At 42.8% G+C, this 24,653-nt stretch overlaps 1 protein-coding gene across 2 annotated transcripts in view; it reads left to right on the top strand.

Moving 5' to 3' along the window:
* LOC134208790 (diuretic hormone receptor) overlaps positions 1 to 24,653 on the top strand; it is a 216,943-nt gene that overhangs the window by 6,220 nt on the left and 186,070 nt on the right. For both annotated transcript variants that reach the window (XR_009978700.1, XM_062684740.1), the window contains 3 exons: positions 10,859 to 11,042; positions 11,205 to 11,298; positions 11,572 to 11,668. Coding sequence is in view for 1 of the 2 variants with exons in the window: in XM_062684740.1 (XP_062540724.1) it covers positions 10,930 to 11,042; positions 11,205 to 11,298; positions 11,572 to 11,668 (304 nt within the window). In the remaining variant the exon portion in view is untranslated. The remainder of the gene's footprint in view (positions 1 to 10,858; positions 11,043 to 11,204; positions 11,299 to 11,571; positions 11,669 to 24,653) is intronic.

Raw genomic sequence — 24,653 nt, 5'->3', positions numbered from 1 at the left:
AGCCTACTTGCCTTTTCAATGCAATGGGCAGCAAAAGAATTTGTTGAAAGCTGATCTTCAAATTCTGACTCGCAACAAATCAAAATTCTTCGTAATTGGTGACTTCAATGCCAAACACCGTTCATGGAATAATGCTCAAAGCAATTCCAATGGTAAAATTTTATTTGAAGATTGTTCTGCGGGATATTATACTATTCAATATCCCAATGGACCAACTTGTTTTTCTTCCAGTCGAAATCCTTCTACAATTGATTTAGTTTTAACGGATTCAAGTCAGCTGTGTGGCCAATTGGTAACTCATGCTGACTTTGACTCTGATCACCTTCCTGTCACATTTGAAATCTCACAAGAAGCCATTTATAATCCAATCAGCTCTACTTTTAATTATCATAGAGCTGATTGGGATTTATATAAAACGTATATCGATAGGAATTTTGATGTTGATATTCCTCTCGATACCAAAAGTGATATTGATAATGCTCTCGTATCTTTGACAAATTTAATTGTCGAAGCCAGAGGCATTGCAATTCCTAAATGTGAAATTAAATTCAACTCCATTATTATTGACGACGATCTTCAGCTACTGATCCGTCTTAAAAATGTGAGAAGAAGGCAATACCAAAGAACTCGCGATCCCGCTTTGAAAGTTATTTGGCGAGATTTGCAAAATGAAATTAGAAAACGTTTCGCTATTCTGAGAAATACCAACTTTGAGAATAATGTCTCGAAGTTGGATCCCAGTTCGAAACCCTTTTGGAAATTAACGAAAATTCTTAAAAAACCTCAAAAGCCAATTCCAGCGCTTAAAGAGGGAAATAAAATTTTATTAACAAATGGCGAAAAGGCTCAAACACTTGCTCAGCAGTTCGAGAGTGCCCATAATTTTAGTCTAGGTCTCACTAGTCCAATTGAGGATCAGGTTACACGAAGCTTCGAAGACATTCTCAACCAAAATAATGTTTTTGACCCTTCGTTGGGAACTAATTTGGATGAAGTGAGATCTATTACTAAAAAAATTAAAAATATGAAAGCCCCGGGTGATGATGGTATTTTCTACATACTTATCAAAAAACTTCCTGAGAGCTCTTTAACCTTTTTGGTTAATTTATTTAACAAATGTTTTCAATTGGCATACTTTCCAGATAAATGGAAAAACGCCAAAGTTGTTCCAATTTTGAAGCCGGACAAAAATCCAGCTGAGGCTTCTAGTTATCGCCCAATCAGTTTGCTTTCTTCAATAAGCAAACTGTTTGAAAAGATTATTTTAAATAGAATGATGGTTCATATTAATGACAATTCTATTTTGCTGATGAGCAATTTGGTTTTCGCCATGGGCATTCAACCACTCATCAGTTATTAAGAGTTACGAACTTAATTCGGCTCAACAAATCTGAAGGATATTCGACTGGAGTTGCTCTTCTTGATATAGAGAAAGCATTTGACAGTGTTTGGCATGAAGGTTTGATTGTAAAATTGATGAATTTTAATTTTCCTCTGTACATCATTAAACTGATCCAAAATTATTTATCAGATCGCTCACTGCAGGTAAACTATCAGAATACTAAATCTGATAGATTACCTGTAAGGGCTGGTGTCCCCAAGGCAGCATACTGGGGCCCATATTGTATAACATTTTTACTTCTGACTTACCTGATTTACCACCAGGGTGTCAAAAATCTTTGTTTGCAGATGACACGGGCCTTTCAGCCAAAGGGCGAAGCCTTCGTGTCATTTGTAGTAGATTGCAAAAAAGTTTGGATATTTTCTCCACTTACTTGCGAAAATGGAAAATTTCCCCGAATGCTTCCAAAACTCCGCTAATAATTTTCCCACATAAGCCGAGATCTTCTTATTTGAAACCTTCTATCAGACATATTGTCAATATGAATGGGGTTCCAATTAATTGGTCTAGCGAAGCTAAATATTTAGGACTTCTGCTGGTTCAAAAATGAATTTTTAAACATCACTTTCAACGCATTCAAGCCAAATGTAACAAATATATTAAGTGTCTATATCCACTTATAAACAGAAAATCAAAACTTTGTCTTAAGAACAAACTTTTGATTTACAAACAAATTTTTAGACCTGCCATGTTGTATGCTGTGCCAATATGGACTAGTTGCTGCAATACCAGAAAGAAGGTACTCCAGAGGATTCAAAATAAAATTTTGAAAATGATTCTGAAGTTGCCTCCGTAGTATAGTACCAATGAACTTCATAGAATTTCTAATATTGAGACATTGCAACAAATGTCCAAAAAATAATTTCCAATTTTAGACAAAAATCGTTGCAATCTTCTATTGCAACGATTAACTCCTTGTACCCTTAGTATAAAATAGGTTAAGTTTAGTTTAAGTAGAAAACATTGTAATTCCTACATGGTTCAATTCAACCAGAGGAAAAAATTCTAACTGCTAGAGGCAATTGAAATGTATTAATAATAACTAAAAGCGTAACATAGCAAATAAGGATGATAGTGTTAAGAAAACACGGAACACCTAGTCTAAGAGATGAATGCATTGTATTAGATAATTAGCAAATAAAATTAGTAAAAAAAAAAAAAAAAAAAAAAACAATGACTAACATGGAACAATTATGGGTAGTATGGTAGTGAAGAGGATAGGTTGATGCGTCTTGATCAAGACATGTCAGCAATTATTTCAATCAGTGATTAAAAAACCCAGATTAATCCACCTAGCGTTGGTGGTGCCTTTCTCGCATTTAATTAAGACGCCAACCTTATATGGGGTTTATATGGTCCGATGTACCATTTCCTACATAACTAATTTAAATAAAATTCAATAGTGATCAACAAGGCTTTGTCCCCTGTCGAATGAAACTTGTTGAGAGAAAATCGGTTAAGGATTACTATACGAAAAGTTGTCTAATGTTTTTTATAGGTTTTATGCACACACATACACACACATACACACATGCATACACACGGACAGACAGACATTTGTTCAGCTCGTCGAGCTGAGTCGAATGGTATATAACACTATGGGTCTCCAAAGCTTCCATAAAAAGTTCGTTTTCGGAGTAAAATGATAGCCTTTCGGTACAACTTTGTTGTACGAGAAAGGCAAAAAACATTTTTTTTGTGTTGTTCTTAATATTTGGTAGTACCCACCATCTCTCCCACCTTTTAGTGTTACGAAGTATAACGCCAGTTGGAGATCCCCCTCCCCACAAAAGCGTTACGTAATTTGTGAACAGGCTCTTGCACCACCGGTACAATTGTACCCGAAAAAAAGTAGAAGGTTGATTACACAACGAAAACCGCAAACCGCTATGATGGTAATTGAGCTATGTGACATTACACAGGGTTCGATAGCAAATAGTTGGAATAAGCAGCATGGAGTAGTGACGCTATGGACCAGAACTAGTTGCAGAAGAAGAGCCTCTCTATCGTTCATCCAAGTGGGCAGAGATGATTACAACCAGCATGATTACTTGTGACTATTAGCACGCTTATTAGCTCAGCTCCGGCGGTATCAGGTGCAAATTTCAATTCGTTTGATCCAGACGAGATCAAAATAGAAAAAGTGTCGTTTCCAAAAATGTATTTATATTTATCATCAGACTAAGGCCAGAGTGGCCTGTGCTGCACATAAAAGACTTCTCCATTCAGCTCGGTCCATGGCTGTACTTCGCCAACCACGCAGTCTGCGGAGGGTCCGCAAGTCGTCTTCCACCTGATCGATCCACCTTGCCCGCTGTGCACCTCGCCTTCTTGTTCCCGTCGGATCGTTGTCGAGAACCATTTTCACCGGATTACTGTTCGACATTCTGGCTACGTGCCCGGCCCACCGCAGTCTTCCGATTTTCGCGGTGTGAACGATGGATGGTTCTCCCAACAGCTGATGCAACTCGTGGTTCATTCGCCTCCTCCACGTACCGTCCGCCATCTGCACCCCACCATAGATGGTACGCAGCACTTTCCTTTCGAAAACTCCAAGTGCGCGTTGGTCCTCCACGCGCATCGTCCAGGTCTCGTGTCCGTAGAGGACTACCGGTCTAATTAGCGTTTTGTAGATTGTCAGTTTGGTACGGCGGCGAACTCTATTCGATCGGAGCGTCTTGCGGAGTCCAAAGTACGTACGATTTCCAGCCACTATGCGTCTCCGAATTTCTCTGCTGGTGTCATTTTCGGCAGTCACCATTGAGCCCAAGTACACAAATTCTTCTACCACCTCGATTTCGTCACCACCGATGCAAACTCGCGGTGGGTGGCTCACATTGTCTTCTCTTGAACCTCTTCCTATCATGTACTTCGTCTTCGACGTGTTGATGACTAGTCCGATCCGCTTAGCTTCCCTCTTCAGTCTGATGTAGGCTTCCTCCATCTTCTCAAAGTTACGTGCCATAATATCTATGTCGTCGGCGAAACCAAATAGCTGGACGGACTTATTGAAAATTGTACCACTCGTGTTAATCCCTGCTCTTCATATTACCCTTCCAAAGCGATGTTGAATAGCAAACACGAAAGACCATCACCTTGCCGTAACCCTTTGCGGGTTTCGAAGGCCCTCGAGAATGCCCCTGAAACTCGAACTACGCACATCACCCGATCCATCGTCGCTTTGATCAACCGTGTCAGTTTATCCGGAAAACCGTGTTCGTGCATTAGCTGCCATAGCTGGTCCCGATCGATTGTATCATATGCGGCTTTGAAGTCGATGAATAGATGATGTGTGGGCACGTTGTATTCGCGGCATTTCTGCAGTACTTGGCGAATGGCGAACACCTGGTCCGTGGTGGAGCGTTCGCCCATAAAACCCGCCTGGTACTGCCCCACGAACTCCCTTGCAGTTGGTGCTAGTCGACGGCATAAAATTTGGGAGAGTACCTTGTAGGCGGCGTTCAGCAATGTGATTGCGCGGTAGTTGCTACAATCCAGCTTATCGCCCTTTTGTAGATGGGACACACGACACCTTCCATCCACTCCTGCGGCAAAACTTCCTCCTCCCAAATCTTGGTAATGACCCAGTGCAGCGCTCTAGCCAGTGCCTCACCACCGTGTTTAAATAGCTCTCCTGGTAGTTGGTCAACCCCAGGGGCTTTGTTGTTCTTCAGCCGGCCAATCTCCTCCTGGATTTCCTGGAGATCCGGAGCCGGTAGAATTATGTCCTGCGCGCGTTCTCCCAGGTCCATCACCATACCGCCATCTTCGTCTGCCACATCGCCATTCAGGTGTTCTTCGTAGTGCTGGCGCCACCTTTGGATCACCTCACGCTCGTTCGTAAGAAGGTTCCCGTTTATGTCCTTACACATATCGGGCTGTGGCACGTGGCCCTTACGTGAACGGTTTAACTTCTCATAGAACTTTCGTGTGTTATTAGCGCGGTACAGTTGCTCCGTTTCTTCACGGTCTCGATCTTCCTGCTGGCGCTTTTTCCTCCGGAAAATCGAGTTTTGTCTGTTCCGCGCCTGTTTATATCGTGCCTCGTTCGGTGTTGCAGCAATCTCGCCCATGCTGCATTCTTCTCTTCCACTAACTGCTCACATTCGCCGTCATACCAGTCGTTTCTCTGATCCGAGGGCACCGTGCCAAGTGCAGCGGTTGCGGTGCTACCAATGGCGGATCGAATATCTCTCCAGCCATCTTCAAGAGATGCTGCGCCTAGCTGCTCTTCCGTTGGAAGTGCCACTTCCAGCTGCTGCGCGTATTCTTGGGCTAGTCTACCGTCTTGTAGCCGCCCAATGTTAAGCCGCGGCGTCCGACTTCGACGCGTGTTGTACACCGTCGAGAGTTTTGAGCGCAGGCATACTGCAACGAGGTAGTGGTCGGATTCAATATTCGCACTGCGGTAAGTGCGGACGTTCGTGATGTCGGAGAAGAATTTACCGTCGATTAGAACGTGGTCGATTTGGTTTTCCTTTTCTTGGTTAGGTGATCTCCATGTGGCCTTGTGGATATTTTTGCGGGGAAAGAAGGTGCTTCGGACTACCATTCCGCGGGAGGCTGCGAAGTTTATGCATCGTAGGCCGTTGTCATTCGATACGGTGTGCAGACTATCCGGTCCGATGACCGGTCTATACATTTCCTCCCTTCCTACCTGTGCGTTCATGTCACCGATGACGATTTTAACGTCCCGCAGTGGGCATCCATCGTATGTCTGCTCCAGCTGTGCGTAGAACGCTTCTTTCTCGTCGTCGGGTCTCCCTTCGTGTGGGCAGTGCACGTTGATGATGCTATAGTTGAAGAAACGGCCTTAAATCCTCAGCTTGCACATCCTTGCGTTGATTGGCTGCCACCCAATCACGCGTTGGCGCATCTTACCCAGCACTATGAAGCCGGTTCCCAGCTCGTTGGTGGTGCCACAGCTTTGGTAGAAGGTAGCCGCTCGATGCCCGCTTTTCCACACTTTCTGTCCTGTCCAGCAAATCTCCTGCAGCGCCACGACGTCGAAGTTGCGGGGATGTAATTCATCGTAGATCATCCTGTCGCAACCTGCGAAACCTAGCGACTTGCAGTTCCATGTTCCAAGCTTCCAATCGTCGCCTAGGTCTTTGCCGATTATATCGAGTCGCAATATCTCTTATATTGTTCGTAATGATTGGTTTTCTAGGCGGCTTATTGGGCCAGCGCAAACCTCCTGTCTCATCGGAGGGCCGTCGTGTCAGGGCTGTTTAGCGTCCCACCTAACACCAGGACTTGGGCTTGTGCGCTTTGAGCGGCACACGGTCGCTTTGGTGGGGCCTACTTGCGGATACATGCAGCTTTTTATAGAGGTTTAACAGGGCCCACTGTCAAACCCCACCACATCCTAGGCAAGCCCCACAACTCGCAGATGGCCTGGGGAGGGATCGTCAAGCTAGCTGATGCCATATTAAAATTAGAAAAAAAAATCTCAATCAATTGATAATAATATTCACCTTTAAAAAAAGTGATGATATTTCGTTGCCGAAAAACTCATGAGGCAAAACAACAACTCAGGAACAACGCACCATGCGTCGGTGAATCAGCACTCTGGTATGGCCAGTGCGTGCGTGGAGACTAGAGTGGCCCAGCCTAGTATGGGGAGAAAAAAAGTCGTCGGATTCTACGGGGCACCCTCCAGGATTTTGCCTTTAGGTAAGAAAATCATTCTCTGAAAATTTCAGTCTGATCGGTTATTGCATAAGCTGGCGCAATTGATTTGAAGTTAATATGGGGTTTCAGCCGAAATATATGAGAAAATACTCCTCTGTTACGATTTCGTACAGGAAATCACATGGAATAGTTCGATTGAGCCCAGATTTGCAAGAAATGGAGTCAACATGCCCATGAACAAATCGATATAAAATTCTACTATTAATAAATGAACTTTAAATCAGATTTTGGCTGATTCATTTGGAGTTTGGTTGAGCACTTTGAAATTCATTAATTGCCATGAAAATATACGCATGCAATCAAAGGTGCCTGCGATGCGTGATTTCGCGCGCACTGAAACATAAGTAACTGCACGCGCGCCACAATTCATATCGCAGCTACCTACCTTCGATTACATGCGCTTGTTTTCAAGGCAATTAAACATTTAAAAGTGCTGAACCAAACTCCAAATAAATCAGCTAAAAACTAATTTAAAGTTTATTTAATCATAGTAGAATTTTATGTGGAATTGTTCATTGGCATGTTAACTTCATTTCCTGCAAATCTGGGCTCAACCGGACTTTTCCTATACAAAATAGTAACAGAGGTGTATTTTCCCATATATTTCGGCTGAAACCCCCATATTAACTTCAAATCAATTGCGCCAGCTTATGCAATAACCGATCAGGCTGAAACTTTCAGAGAATGATTTTCTTACCCAAAAGCAAAATCATGGGGGTGTTCCGGGCCAGTCTAGTGGAGACGCGTAGTACATTGTAGGCCGCTAGGGCGATGCATACTAGGTCACGCGAATAGGAGCGACACCAGCAATCTTAAGGCTCCGCCAGACATAAGCGGTTGCATCACCACGACGGCGCGGCGGCAACAAGTCATCGCGATTCTATCTTTGGGTCGCTGCAGGCAATGTTCCATTTACGCTTCCATATCAACAGCGTCATAATCGCAGTCGTCAAGCAATAAAATCGAGTCGCGATTGTCGCGTCGCGTGTGTTTGGGGAAACCTTTATACTTTTGAATCAACTTTGTGAACCAAACAAGGGGCCTACATGAACGAGCTGTTTATCTCTTTCTTGCTGCAAAGAAAAAAAAACAAGACCTCTAACTTTCAAAATTGTGATTTACTTGCCTTGTAATTTTTCAACTTTTTAAAAAACGAAAAAGAAAGAGAATGTTTCCTGCAGTGACCTATTGGCGAGAACTTACGTGCAAAAGCAAGAAGTGGCATAATAAGAGACAAACAACTGATCCGACACGACACCAATTCACTTTAATGCACCAGCGTTTAAATCATCAATGCGATAAAATTGAATTATTTCTTTAATGCATTTGACTGCAGTTTAGAGGTGTGAACCGATCCGAAAGCCGTCGGTGGCGGCGTTTGTCAAAATTTTTACCGGGAGAATCTTTAGAATTTCACTGAAAAGTCTGCGGAACTTCTCTACGAAATTCTCTAAATTTTTCCAAAATATTCACTTGGAAATTATTTTTGAATTTTTCACGGGAGCTACTTTGGAGTTTCGAGAATTCTTTAGAATTTCCGAGGAAAGATCTTTGGAATTCGCAAAGATAATTATCAGTGAGAAATTCTTCAGAATGGATCCAAAATTCTACAGGAAAATGTTCAGAATATCCACGGAAAGTTCTGCGGAATATGCGTAGAAAACTTTAAGTAGTTTTCATGGGAATTCTCCGAAATTCCTCCCTTCCTGTCGTTTGGTCGAAAGTCATTCGGCGAAAAGCCATTTGTTCGAATGCTGCTTGGCCGAATAACACGGTAAGCTGAATTCCGTTTAGCGGAATTGAACGTTTGCCCGATACGGTTATTGGGTCGAAAATGGTTTGACCGAAAATGTAATTTGGCCGAAAACGATATACAGCCGACTGGGACATTCGGCCGAGCTCGTAATTTAGTCAACAAAGTTGTTTGCCCAAGCAGGCCTTAAGGCTGAAACTGGCGTTTGGACGGAATGATCGTTGGGCCGTAACGGTCGTTTTGCCGAATACACTCGAAGTTCTTCTTAGTTTGTTCAATCCTCAATCATTGGTATGTTCCCAGAAAATTCAATAGAGTTTTAACGTGATGAGTTAAGGATATCTATCGGAAAATTCTGCGGGCGGCGCCCCCATGCAGAATTGTCGGTAGAGGCGGCGTGCCAAAAACTGTCGGCGGCGGCAGCGCACACCTCTACTGCAGTTATTTTTTTTATTATTTATCTGAACACATACACTGCGTCGGTTATCATTGCATAAAACTACAAAGGATTCACAAAAAAATGACCTGCCGCTCAGTCCTGTATTAACGGAACAACAACTGAATTCATTTCGAAACGGCACGCCGATGCGAAGTGTCCATTTTAATGATAATTATGTACTTGACCCCACAGCAGTGATGTCCAATAAAAAAGGAAAAAGATCCTGATAATGACAGTTTTCGAAGTTGAACCGATTATGGTTTATATATTTTTGCACGACCTCGGAAATATAAGCACAGCGGAATTGAATGACTGCAAGTGAATGACATCATTCGTTCCATTGAATGAAACGCTTTTCGCAAACTATGAGAGACACCATAAAAGAAGGGAAGACTCGATGATGATGGTGTTTGCACCAGCTCTTCTTAAACAAATTGCATCTGAGGTAAAATGACTTTTAGATGTTTCTGCAGAATAAAAAAATCTACGGTGGATTTGATAGCACATACTATAGTACTATAGTCATAAAAGTAAAAACGACTAAAGAGCTATGAAATATTTTTAGTTTTAGTTTTATTATTTCCATTGATACAATGGTTGGCTGGGTGTCGCTGCATATTGTGTATATCAACAAATAAAGCTTTAATCTAATTAAACGCAATACTATTTAACCGTAGCATTTCCTCTGGAGGTTATACCGCAATAATTGTTCTGCTATCAATTAGGTTAATATTGATGATCGGTGAATGCATATCCCACAGCTGAATTAATAGCCAGTGATATGTCAGAGTCATTATTATGCATTTGTGTACCTTTAAATTGGCGGACATGTATATAGCCAATTAATTGGCGACCTCGTGCATTTCCAATGCATGTCCAAAATAATCTGCATAGCGACTGTCCGACCATTATGGCAATTCATTGGCTAACCGACATCGTTTGGGACGAGTGATTCACGAATCTGAAAATATCCACCACTGGAACTTCCACGGTTTGTTGCCTTTGCAATAAATTTAAATGAGGAGCCAATCGACCAACTTGGAAACTAAAGTTTTTTGAATGAATCAATCAATCGTAGAAGAGATACATAAATGATAATACATCCACTGTAAACAGTTGATTCTCTCCTAATTTGTTGAATTCTGAGCTATTTTACCTCAAATATTATCAAGTAAACGTCCCTTGTTCGGTGAGTTATTGTATCGCTATGTTTCCTATCTAATGAATGAATTAAATATTCATACCTTCGTCAGAAATGAAAGCGGATTTGAGGGGTGAGAATGGGTCAGCGTCCTGACCGGCAATCCGATAATAAAACCGTTCAAAAAGATGTCTTATAATTTAGATTTTCTGCTCCGATACATTAAATCTATTCTAAAAGCCTTCTATGTAGTTGAAACAGTGACTTATTCTTACCCCTATTTCACCCATTGTCACCCCCTATGATAGTAATATGATTTCTAAACTCCCTTAGAACAATTCTTAATGAATATATGGGTATAAGAAACGCTATTCTGCAATCTATCAACCTCAAATTTATCATTTTCTCTCTGTCCTTATTCTTTTCCAGAAAATGCCACCCGCTACTGTCATCCGGACGGTAAGTGGGACAACTACAGCCACTATACGGCCTGCCATCACATGACCGAACCACCGCCGGACATAGTCGAGGTCACATCGATCATCTACTACTCCGGGTACATTGTTAGCCTAGTTGCGTTAAGTCTCGCTGTGATAGTTTTCGTCTACTTCAAGTAAGTGGTGAAGAAAAATCGCAAACGACATTCACGTTTGGCGTTTTAGATCTAGGTCAACAATGTTATTCCACATATACTTATATATTACATTGGAATGTTTTCGATTTAACATCACTGCACTGTTCGACAATAATCTAATTTGAATTCTCTCCTCCCCAGGGATTTACGTTGCTTACGCAATACGATTCACGCAAATCTGTTCATCACCTACATCCTGTCCGCCCTGATGTGGATTATCATTCTGACGTTGCAGGTCAGTCACGATTCCAATTCGCAATCATAAACCTGAACCCTCGACGAATAAAAACTGACCATTTGAGGGTTGTTATGAAAGTTCATCACCCGCGCACCTGCCATCGACGACAATAAATAATTGATCCTCAACTTCAAACAGATTTGCAATTCCAATACACAATCCCCAACAGGGCTCACGAATCACCCCAAGAGTCACAACGAGTAATATCATCCCTTTCCATTCTATTTTGTTTCATGTCCACGTCTAACCGGAACCCGGTGCGGTAACCAGCTCTCCGGTAGCCAGAGCGGCATCACCAGTTGCGTAATTCTTGTCACCCTGCTGCACTACTTCACGCTAACCAACTTCTTCTGGATGCTGGTCGAAGGTAAGTTCCGAGCTCCGAGCGAAATGCAAGACGCTTGTTGTGGTTTTGAGCAGTGCTGTCATGGCAAATCATGAGCTGGTTACTCATACATTTAAAATTTTGCGCCCCTTGGAAAATCCGCCCATCAAACTTTATTGATTTGAAAGTTGCGCCCCACGCCTAAATGTGAATAAATTCATTCAGGCTATCATTTCACTCCAACAACGAACTTTTTATAAAAGGCTCTTAGACCCATAGTATTGTATACCAATCGACTCAGCTCAACAAACTGAACAAATGTCTTTACGTCCGCGTCCGTTGAACTTCGCCTGCACCCGACATTTTTTTCGGCTCCACAAATTTAGGTATCTTCATTGAACAAACATTCCATAAAATGCTTGTTTTCACACTCCTAAACTTTTACTTCATTAACAGTTTTACGCCCATGTGTTTTAGACGTTTAAAATGCTTCTGGGTAACTTCAATCGTCTAGTGGCATGTGCTGAGAAATGTCGGTTTGATTCCTACCCTAGTAAAAAGATTTTTTTTCGGCATCGGAAAATTTATCACTAATCAACAAAAGTGTTACATGAGAGTGCTGTCCGTTGTCTAGGCCAAGACAAATTTGTTATCGTGGTGTGTCACGGTAAAATGAAAACTAATAAGGTGTACCGGCTTTAATTTTAATTTTAAATGTTCATCAATCGACCAAAACAAACTATTCACTATAAATGCCTTAGAGCAATTAAATTGTACTCCAATTGCTACTAAGGCCGCCCTCACATGACTCACAAGACCGCCCAAATCCCAATGAAGTTCTCAGAGTAACCATAATGTACTCAAATCGAATCTGTGTCTAACTTCATGGGTTTCAGACGTTCGCTGAGCTCATTATGGATGCCTCGAATCAAACATATTGTACTAAAATTGATTCTATGTCCGCACTACAAAACTCAAAGGATCTATCAACTTACTATGAAGGCCTCAGGGTAAATCAAATCTATGTCCGCCCACTCAAGGGACTCAGATGATCACTCATTTCACAATGAACACCTCAGGCTCAGAGTAATCAAATTGTACTCAAATCGAATCTGTGTCCGCCTTCATGGGACTCAGATGATCGCTCGATTCACTATGAAAGCCTCAGAGTAACCGAATTGTACTCAAATCAAATTCATGTCCACCCACATGGGACTTAGACGATCACTCATTTAACTATGAGCACCTACGAGTAACCAAATTGTAATCAAATCGAATCTGAGTCATCCCCTCATGGGACTCTAGCGAGGGCTCAAGACACTATGAACGTCTCAAGGCAACAGTTTTGAACTCAAACTCATGATGTATCCGCCCTCATGGGGCTCTGGCGAGCGCTCAATTCACTATAAACGTCTCTGAGTAACAATCTTGTACTCAAATTCATGTTGTTTTCCCCCTTATGGGACTCTGGCAAGCGCTCAATTCACTATGAACGTCTCAGTGCAACAGATTTAGACTCAAACTTATGCTGTGTTCTCCTCATGGGACTCTGATAAGCGCTCAAGTCACTATGAACGAATCAGAGTAACAATGCTGTGTCCGCCCTTATGGGACTCTGGGGCACTCAATTCAATAAAAATTTTCAAAACGACTTATTTGCTTTTGTAATAAAGATTCAAACGTTGATTTGACGAATCTAATGGCACTCCCACACAAACCAACACCATAACAGGTAGCCGAAGCCTTCACTTACGTGTAGATGGTGATGGTTGGCGTGGAGTGCCATCAGATTCGTCAAATCGACGTTTGGATCTTTATTTACAAAAAGCAGATAAGTCGTTATGGAAATTAGGTATTGAATTCACTATGAACGTCTCAGAGAAATAATTTTGTACTTAAATTCATGCTGTGTCCGCTCTCATGGGACTCTGGCGAGCGCTCAAGTCACTATGATCGTCTCAGTGCAACATATTTAAACTCAAACTCGTGCTGTGTTTGCCATCATGGGGCTCTGGCAAGCGCTCAAGTCACTATGAACGCCGCGCCCACGCAAAATATCCAGTAGACTCGCCCAGGAAACAAAAAGTTGACGAATTCCGCCCCTCCCCCTTGGATTGTGTCTTATAGTAAGAATATCAATCCTCAAAATTTCAGCTCAATCGCTTGTAGCATAAGCTGCGCATTTGATTAGATGTTTTATGGGGCTTTGAGTCAAAATTTATAGGAAAATACACCTCCGACATTCGACATTCGATTTGGAAATTGGTTCTGATCGCTCGATTGTTGGTATGTTACAGAACAATTTCACAGAACATTGTACGATGATTAAATGAACTTTGCTATTTTGAATATTTAATATAAAATTTAAGAAAGATTTATTGGAGTCGAGCCAGCCTAGGGCTGAAAGTCTTCTTAATAAAGATACAAAAATAAAGAAACAAAAAAGGTTTTGTTTTCTTGTTAGTAGATTTGTTCATTTTAAATTAACTTTTCCAAAAGCAATATGATGAAATATGGTTATTATACACGGATCGATCAAACAACCTAAATTTTGAGTTGTTTTAGTTGTCTCATTCCACCCGATGATATCAGAATCAGAAAAAGTAAACCACCTAACGATAGCAGTTCGACGGGGAATTAAAAATTGGGTTGAAGGGGTTTATCTCAAACTTAGGTTTTTTGAACCTATTCAAACCTTTCGTTAGGTGGAAACAACTTAGAATTCAGATACTTTTCTACACATGATCAAACGCAAACTCAAATCAAATACTAAAGCTCAGGCTGACGCATTCGACTGAAATTTGGCTTCCCCCAGCAACGATCTAGAATTAAGGAAATTGAACTTAATTTTGACTTGTTTGAACTTCATTTTGGGTAGATGAATTTAACCATGTGGCAATGAGAATTATCTTAGTGGGGTCTGGCATACCACGATGGAAATTGTGCCTGTTTTCGGAAGAAATGTAGAAAATATATACATGCTTGCTTGTACTGAATGTATCCGCATAACAATTTCATTGAAAATTTTCATAACTTCTTTAATCAAAAATAAATTATTTTTATGAAAGAATTAGTTCAATGGCTTAGGGTCTGTTCACAAATTACGTAACGCTTTTGGGGGGAGGGGGAGGTCCAACTTGCGTTATACTTTGTTACACTAAAAGGTGGGGGAGGGGGTGGGTACTACCAAATGTTACGCATAACGCGAATAAACATTTATTTGGATGTCGTTTTTTAATCACTGATTGAAGTAATTGCTGTTTATCGTTATCATATATTAATCAATATCGAAATCAAGCATGCTAACATAGCGGGACTGAAATGCGTAAAAATACCAAGCGAATATTGTATTTCTCGACACCACAGTTCCGCAAAACAATGTAAATGGTTATGATCGCAAATTCTATTTTTGTTTCTGCTTGTTGCATTCTTGATATCTTTGATTATTAATCATGTGCCGTCCCTATTCTAACAGTGTTCAAAAAATACCAAGACCCGAATGCTTCTGAGAGGGAATTTTTTTTCACAGTTACGCGTTACATGGGGGAGGTAGGGGGTACTAAAAATGTTACTTTTTGTTACGAGGGGGAGGGAGGGGGTCAAAAACTTGGATTTTTGCGTTACGTAATTTGTGAACAGACCCTTATGTCTCTACTCATTACTAGAGCAATCCACATTTTTTTGTAGATTTTGACCCCCTCCTCCTATGTCCCCAACGTGTTTTTTCTTGAACAAAAAAACCGTACTATCACACTTCACATATTTTTGGTAGTTTTCAACCAAGTGAAAATTTTTTGATGTCAATTCAGGATTCTGTTAGCATTGGTTCCACGATGTATGATTAAACTTTCAACTTTTGTATCTTCAAGTACAGAAAACCTTTTAATATTCAATTAGAGGTAGAAATTCTTTTCAAATATGATTTACCCAACTATAAGAAGTTTCTACGAAATCGCAAAGTCCTGCTGCTAATAGCTGAGGTCTTTACAATATCACTTTTTAAATTTTATCCGGGTTTCTAACAATCTACTTCTATTTATTGTGGATTAAAACTATGAGACGGTTAGTACATGTTATTAAAAAAGTAGTGTACGATTGCTGTAATAAGAAATAAATTTTAGGTTTATTAAAATAATTGAATTGATCTCACATCGGCACTGGGACCATCCCCAAGGATTCAAACAAGCGCTCATTCTACTATCGTCTTAGAGAAACCTAATTGAACTCAAAAATGCTACTGTGCCCGCCCTCATGGACTCAGACGAGCGCTCATTCCACTATTATCACATAAGTGTAAACAAATTGATCACATATCGACACTGCGACCGCCCCCAAGAATTCAAATGAGCGCTCATTCTACTCTCTTCTAAGAGAAACCGAATTAAACTCAAAATGCTACTGTGCCCGCCCTCATGGACTCAGACGAGCAGTACAACCAAATTGATCTTATATCGACACTGCGACCGCCCCAAGGATTCAAACGAGCGCTCAATCTGCTATCTCCTTAGAGAAACCAAATTGAACTCAAAATACTACTGTGCTCGCTCTCATGGACTCAGACGAGCGCTCAATCCACTATAATCACATAAGTGCAACCAAATTGAACTCATATCGACACTGCGCTCGCCCTCATTGACTCAGACGAACGCTCAATCCACTATCATCACATTAGTGCAACCAAATTGATCTCATATCGACACTGCGACCGCCCCCAAGGATTCAAACGAGCGCTCATTTTACTATCTCCTTAGAGAAACCTAATTGTACTTAAAATGCTACTGTGCCCGCCCTCATGGACTCAAATGAGCTCTCAATCCACTATCATCACATAAGTGCAACCAAATTGAACTCATATCGATACTGCGCCCACACTCATTGACTCAGACGAGCGCTCAATCCACTATCATCACATAAGTGCAACCAAATTGAAGTCATATCGACACAGCGCGACCCTCATGGACTCAGACGAGCGCTCAATCCACTATCATCACATAAGTGCAACCAAATTGAACTCATATCGATACTGCGCCCACACTCATTGACTAAGACGAGCGCTCAATCCACTATCATCACATAAGTGCAACTAAATTGATCTCATATCGACACTGCGCCCGCCCTCATTGACTCAGACGAGCGCTCAATCCACTATCAACACATAAGTTTAACCAAATTGTTCTCATATCGACACTGCGACCGCCCCAAGGATTCAAACGAGCGCTCATTCTACTATCTCCTTGAAGAAACCTAATTGAACTCAAAATGCTACTGTGCCCGCCCTCATGGACTCAGACGAACGCTCAATCCACTATCATCACATGAGAGCAACCAAATTGAACTTATATCGACACTGCGCCCGCCCTCATTGACTCGGTCGTGCGCTCAATGCACTATCATCACATGAGTGCAATCAAATTGAACTCATATCGACACTGCGACCGCCCCAAGGATTCAAACGAGCGCTCATTTTACTATCTCCTTAGAGAAACCAAATTTAATTCAAAATGCTACTGTGCCCGCCCTCATGGACTCAGACGAGTGCTCAATCCACTATCATCCCATGAGTGCAACCAAATTGAACTCATATTGACACTGCGACCGCCCCAAGGATTCAAACGAGCGCTCATTTTACTATCTCCTTAGAGAAACCAAATAAAATTCAAAATGCTACTGTGCCCGCCCTCATGGACTCAGACGAGCGCTCAATCCACTATCATCACATAAGTGCAACCAAATTGAACTCATATCGATACTGCGCCCGCCCTCATTGACTCAGACGAGCGCACAATCCACTATCAACACATAAGTGCAACCAAATTTAAGTCTTATCGACACAGCGCCCATCCACATTGACCCAAAAAATCGCTCAATCCACTATCATCACATAAGTGCAACCAAATTGAACTCATATCGACAGAGCGCCCACCCTCATTGACTCAGACGAGCGCTCAATCCACTATCATCACATAAGTGCAACCAAATTGAACTCATGTCGACACTGAACGCCCTCGTTGACTCAGACGAGCGCTCAATCCACTATCATCACATAAGGGCACCCAAATTGAACTCATATCGACACTGCGCCCACCCTCATTGACTCAGACGAGCACTCAATAAACTATCATCACATAAGTGAAACCGAATTGAAGTCATATCGATACTGCGCCCGTCCTCATTGACTCAGACGAGCGCTCAATCCACTATCATCACATAAGTGCAACCAAATTAAGTCATATCGACACAGCGCCCACCCACATTGACTCAAACAATCGCTCAATCCACTATCATCACATAAGTGCAACCAGTTTGAACTCATATCGACACAGCGCCCACCCTCATTGACTCAGACGAGCGCTCAATCCACTATCATCACATAAATGCAAACCAAATTGAACTCATATCGACACTGCGCCCACCCTCATTGACTCAGACGAGCACTCAATCCACTATCATCACATACTAGTCGACCCGGCAGACGTTGTCCTGCATAGTAGGCGATAATGCGCGTTGTGAACTTCCTATGCGAAATTTTCATACGATTCTTAATTTTAGTTTTTCACGATTTACTCCATCTTACCCGTGATTTTCGCATAAGGAAATATCATATAAACCCGTCGGAAACGAAAACGAATGTGTCTGCTGAAGAAATGAAAAAAATCCATCCAGCCGTTTTCAAGTTATGCGGATACGAACACAGACCATTTCATTTTTATATATAAGAAGTGGAACCAAATTGAAGTCATATCGATACAGCGCCCACCTCATTGGCTCAGACGAGCGCTCAATCCACTATCATCACATAAGTGCAACCAAATTGAACTCATATCGACACTGCGCCCGCTCTCATTGACTCAGACGTGCGCTCAATCCACTATCGACACATAAGTTTAACCAAATTGTTCTCTTATCGGTACTGCGACCGCCCCAAGGATTCAAACGAGCGCTCATTCTACTATCGCCTTAGAGAAACCTAATTGAACTCAAAATGCTACTGTGCCCGTCCTCATGGACTCAGACGAGCGCTCAATTCACTATCATCACATGAGTGCAACCAAATTGATCTCATATCGACACTGTGACCGCCCCCAAGGATTCAAACGAGCGCTCATTCTACTATCTCCTTAGAGAAACCTAAATGAACTCAAAATGCTTCTGTGCCCGCCCTCATGGACTCAGACGAGTAGTACAACCAAATTGATCTCATACCGACACTGCGACCGCCCCAAGGATTCAAACGAGCGCTCAATCTGCTATCTCCTTAGAGAAAATAAAAAGGAACTCAAAATACTACTGTGCCCGCCTTTATGGACTCAGACGAGCGCTCAATCAACTATCATCACATAAGTGCAACCAAATTGAACTCATATCGACACTGCGCTCGCCCTCATTGACTCAGACGTGCGCTCAATCCACTATTATCAAATAAGTGTAAACAAATTGATCACATATCGACAATGCGACCGCCCCCAAGGATTCAAATGAGCGCTCATTCTACTATCTTCTAAGAGAAACCGAATTGAACTCAAAATGCTACTGTGCCCGCCCTCATGGACTCAGACGAGCAGTACAACCAAATTGATCTCATACCGACACTGCGACCGCCCCAGGTTTCAAACGAGCGCTCAATCTGCTATCTCCTTAGAGAAAATAAAAGGAACTCAAAATACTACTGTGCCCGCCTTTATGGACTCAGACGAGCGCTCAATCCACTATCATCACATAAGTGCAACCAAATTGAACACATATCGACACTGCGCTCGCCCTCATTGACTCAGACGAGCGCTCAATCCACTATTATCACATAAGTGTAAACAAATTCAACTATCAACTAAGTGTAAACATTCTACTATCTTCTAAGAGAAACCGAATTGAACTCAAAATGCTACTGTGCCCGCCCTCATGGACTCAGACGAGCAGTACAACCAAATTGATCTTATATCGACACTGCGACCGCCCCAAGGATTCAAACGAGCGCTCAATCTGCTGTCTCCTTAGAGAAACCAAATTGAACTCAAAATACTACTGTGCCCGCTCTCATGGACTCAGACGAGCGCTCAATCCACTATAATCACATAAGTGCAACCAAATTGAACTCATATCGACACTGCGCCCGCCCTCATTGACTCAGACGAGCGCTCAATCCACTATCATCACATAAGTGCAACCAAATTGAAGTCATATCGACACAGCGCACACCCTCATGGACTCAGACGAGCGCTCAATCCACTATCGACACATAAGTTTAACCAAATTGTTCTCTTATCGGTACTGCGACCGCCCCCAAGGATTCAACCGAGCGCTCATTCTACTATCTTCTTAGAGAAACCATATTGAACTCAAAAATGTTACTGTGCCCGCCCTCATGGACTCCGACGAGCAGTACAACCAAATTGATCTTATATCAACACTGCTTGACCGCCCTAAAGGATTCGAACGAGCGCGAACGAACGAGCTATCTCCTTAGAGGAAACCAAATTGAACTCAAAATACAACTGTGCCCGCTCTCATGGACTCAGACGAGCGCTCAATCCACTATCATCACATAAGTGCAACCAAATTGAAGTCATATCGACACTGCGCCCCCTCATGGACTCAGACGAGCGCTCAATCCACTATCATCACATTAGTGCAATCAAATTGAACTCATATCGACACTGCGACCGCCCCAAGGATTCAAACGAGCGCTCATTTTACTATCTCCTTAGAGAAACCAAATTTAATTCAAAATGCTACTGTGCCCGCCCTCATGGACTCAGACGAGCGCTCAATCCACTATCATCACATAAGTGCAACCAAATTGAAGTCATATCGACACAGCGCACACCCTCATGGACTCAGACGAGCGCTCAATCCACTATCGACACATAAGTTTAACCAAATTGTTCTCTTATCGGTACTGCGACCGCCTCCAAGGATTCAACCGAGCGCTCATTCTACTATCTTCTTAGAGAAACCATATTGAACTCAAAAATGCTACTGTGCCCGCCCTCATGGACTCAGACGAGCAGTACAACCAAATTGATCTTATATCAACACTGCGACCGCCCTAAGGATTCGAACGAGCGCGAACGAACGAGCTATCTCCTTAGAGAAACCAAATTGAACTCAAAATACTACTGTGCCCGCTCTCATGGACTCAGACGAGCGCTCAATCCACTATCATCACATAAGTGCAACCAAATTGAAGTCATATCGACACTGCGCCCACCCTCATGGACTCAGACGAGCGCTCAATCCACTATCATCACATGAGTGCAATCAAATTGAACTCATATCGACACACTGCGACCGCCCCAAGGATTCAAACGAGCGCTCATTTTACTATCATCTCCTTAGAGAAACCAAATTTAATTCAAAATGCTACTGTGCCCGCCCTCATGGACTCAGACGAGCGCTCAATCCACTATCATCACATAAGTGCAACCAAATTGAAGTAATATCGACACTGCGCCCACCCTCATGGACTCAGACGAGCGCTCAATCCAATATCATCACATAAGTGCAACCAAATTGAACTCATATCGATGCTGCGCCCGCACTCATTGACTCAGACGAGCGCTCAATCCAGTATCATCAGATTAGTGCAACCAAATTGATCTCATATCGACACTGCGCCCACCCTCATTGTTGACTCAGACGTACGCTCAATGCACTATCATCACATGAGTGCAATCAAATTGAACTCATATCGACACTGCCCACCGCCCCAAGGATTCAAACGAGCGCTCATTTTACTATCTCCATAGAGAAACCAAATTTAATTCAAAAATGCTACTGTGCCCGCCCTCATGGACTCAGACGAGCGCTCAATCCACTATCATCACATGAGTTCAACCAAATTGAACTCATATTGACACTACGACCGCCCCAAGGATTCAAACGAGCGCTCATTTTACTATCTCCTTAGAGAAACCAAATTTAATTCAAAATGCTACTGTGCCCGCCCTCATGGACTCAGACGAGCGCTCAATCCACTATCATCACATAAGTGCAACCAAATTGAAGTCATGTCGACACAGCGCCCACCCACATTGACTCAAACAATCGCTCAATCCACTATCATCACATAAGTGCAACCAAATTGAACTCATGTCGACAGAGCGCCCACCTCATTGACTCAGACGAGCACTCAATCCACTATCATCACATAAGTGCACCCAAATTGAACTCATATCGACACTGCGCAAACCCTCATTGACTCAGACGAGCGCTCAATCCACTATCATCACATAAGTGCAACTAATTTGAACTCATATCGACACTGCGCCCACCCTCAATGACTCAGGCGAGCACTCAATCCACTATCATCACATAAGTGCAACCAAATTGAACTCATATCGACACTGCGCCCACCCTCAATGACTCAGGCGAGCACTCAATCCACTATCATCACATAAGTGCAACCAAATTGAACTCATATCGATACTGCGCCCGCTATCATTGACTCAGACGAGAGCTCAATCCACTATCAGCACATAAGTGCAACCAAATTGAGCTCATATTGACACTGCGCCCACCCTCATTGACTCAGACGAGCACTCAATCCACTATCATCACATAAGTGGAACCAAATTGAAGTCATATCGACACAGCGCCCACCCTCATTGGCTCAGACGAGCGCTCAATCCACTATCATCACATGAGTGCAACCAAATTGAACTCATATCGACACTGCGCCCGCCCTCATTGACTCAGACGTGCGCTCAATCCACTATCGACACAAAAGTGCAACCAAATTGAACTCATATCGACACTGCGACCGCCCCCAAGGATTAAAACGAGCGCTCATTCTACTATCGCCTTAGAGAAACCTAATTGAACCTCAAAATACTACTGTGCCCCCTCATGGACTCAGACGAGCGCTCAATCTACTATCATCACATGAGTGCAACCAAATTGAACTCATATCGATGCTGCGCCCGCCCCTCATTGACTCAGACGAGCACTCAATCCACTATCATCACATAAGTGCAACCAAATTGATCTCATATCGATACTGCGCCCGCTCTCATTGACTCAGACGAGCGCTCAATCCACTATCATCACATAAGTGCAACCAAATTGAACTTATATCGACACTGCGCCCGCCCTCATTGACTCAGACGAGCGCTCAATCCACTATCATCACATAAAGTGCAACCAAATTGAAGTCATTTCGACACTGCGCCCGCCCTCATTGATTCAGACGAGCGCTCAATCCACCTATCATCACATAAGTGCAACCAAATTGAACTCATATCGATACTGCGCCCACCCTCTTTGACTCCAGACGATCGCTCAATCCACTATCATCACATAAGTGCAATCAAATTGAACTCATATTGACACTGCGACCGCCCCAACGATTAAAACGAGCGCTCATTCTATAACCTCATTGGAGAAACCTAATTGAATTCAGAATGCTACTGCGCCCACCCTCATGGACTCAGACGAGCGCTCAATCCACTATCATCACATAAGTGCAACCAAATTGAACTCATATCGACACTGCGCCCGCCCTCATTGACTCAGACGAGCGCTCAATCCACTATCATCACATAAGTCCAACCAAATTGAAGTCATTTTCGACACAGCGCCCACCCTCATTGATTCAGATGAGCGCTCAATCCACTATCCTCACATAAGTGCAACCAAATTGAACTCATATCGACGCTGCGCCCGCCCTCATTGACTCATACGAGCGCTCAATCCACTATCATCACATAAGTGCAACCAAATTGAACACACTGCGCCCGCCCTCATTGACTCAGACGAGCGCTCAATCCACTAACATAATAAAAGTGCAGCAAATTGAACTCATATCGACACTGCGACCGCCCCCAAGGATTAAAACGAGCGCTCATTCTATAACCTCATTGGAGATACCTAATTGAATTCAGAATGCTACTGCGCCCACCCTCATGGACTCAGACGAGTGCTCAAGCCACTATCATCACATAAGTGCAACCAAATTGAACTCATATCGACACTGCGCCCGCCTCATTGACTCAGACGAGCGCTCAATCCACTATCATCAAATAAGTGCAATCAAATTGAACTCATATCGACACTGCGCCCACCCTCATTTACTCAGACGAGCACTCAATCCACTATCATCACATAAGTGCAACCAAATTGAACTCATATCGATACTCGCGCCCGCCCTCATTGACTCAGACGAGCCTTCAATCCACTATCATCACATAAGTGCAGCACCAAATTGAACTCATATCGATACTGCGCCCGCCCTCATTGACTCAGACGAGCACTCAATCCACTATCATCACATAAGTGCAACCAATTTGAACTCATATCGATACTGCGCCCGCTATCATTGAGTCAGACGATGCCCAATCCACTATCATCACATAAGTGCAACAAATTGAACTCCATATCGATACTGCGCCCGCCCCCCATTGACTCAGACGAGCGCTCAATCCACTATCATCACATAAGTGCATCCAAATTGAACTCATATCGACACTGCGCCGCCTCATTGACCTCAGACGAGCGCTCAATCCACTAACGCATAGTGCAAACCAAATTGAACTCATATCGATACTGCGCCCGCCCTCATTGACTCAGACGAACGCTCAATCCACTATCAAAACACAAGTGCAACCGAACTCATATCGATACTGCGCCCAATCATTGACTCCAGACGAGCGCTCAATCCACTATCATCATATAAGTGCAACCAAATTGAACTCATATCGACACTGCGACCGCCCCAACGATTAAAACGAGCGCTCATTCTATAACCTCATTGAGAAACCTAATTGAATTCAGAATGCTACTGCGCCCACCCTCATGGACTCAGACGGGCGCTCAAACCACTATCATCACATAAATTGCAGCAAATTAAACTCATATCGACACTGCGCCCGCCCTCATTGACTCAGACGAGCGCTCAATCCACTAACATAACATAAGTAACCAAATTGAACTCATATCGATACTGCGCCCCGCCCTCATTGACTCAGACGAACGCTCAATCCACTATCATCAAAAACACAAGTACCCAAGCAAATTGAACTCATATCGATACCGC

This window comes from Armigeres subalbatus, chromosome 2 (assembly GCF_024139115.2).
Source record: "Armigeres subalbatus isolate Guangzhou_Male chromosome 2, GZ_Asu_2, whole genome shotgun sequence".
NCBI lineage: Eukaryota > Metazoa > Arthropoda > Insecta > Diptera > Culicidae > Armigeres > Armigeres subalbatus.
The sequence above is the reverse complement of the archived record's forward strand: the minus strand, read 5'-3'. Positions and strand labels throughout refer to the sequence as shown.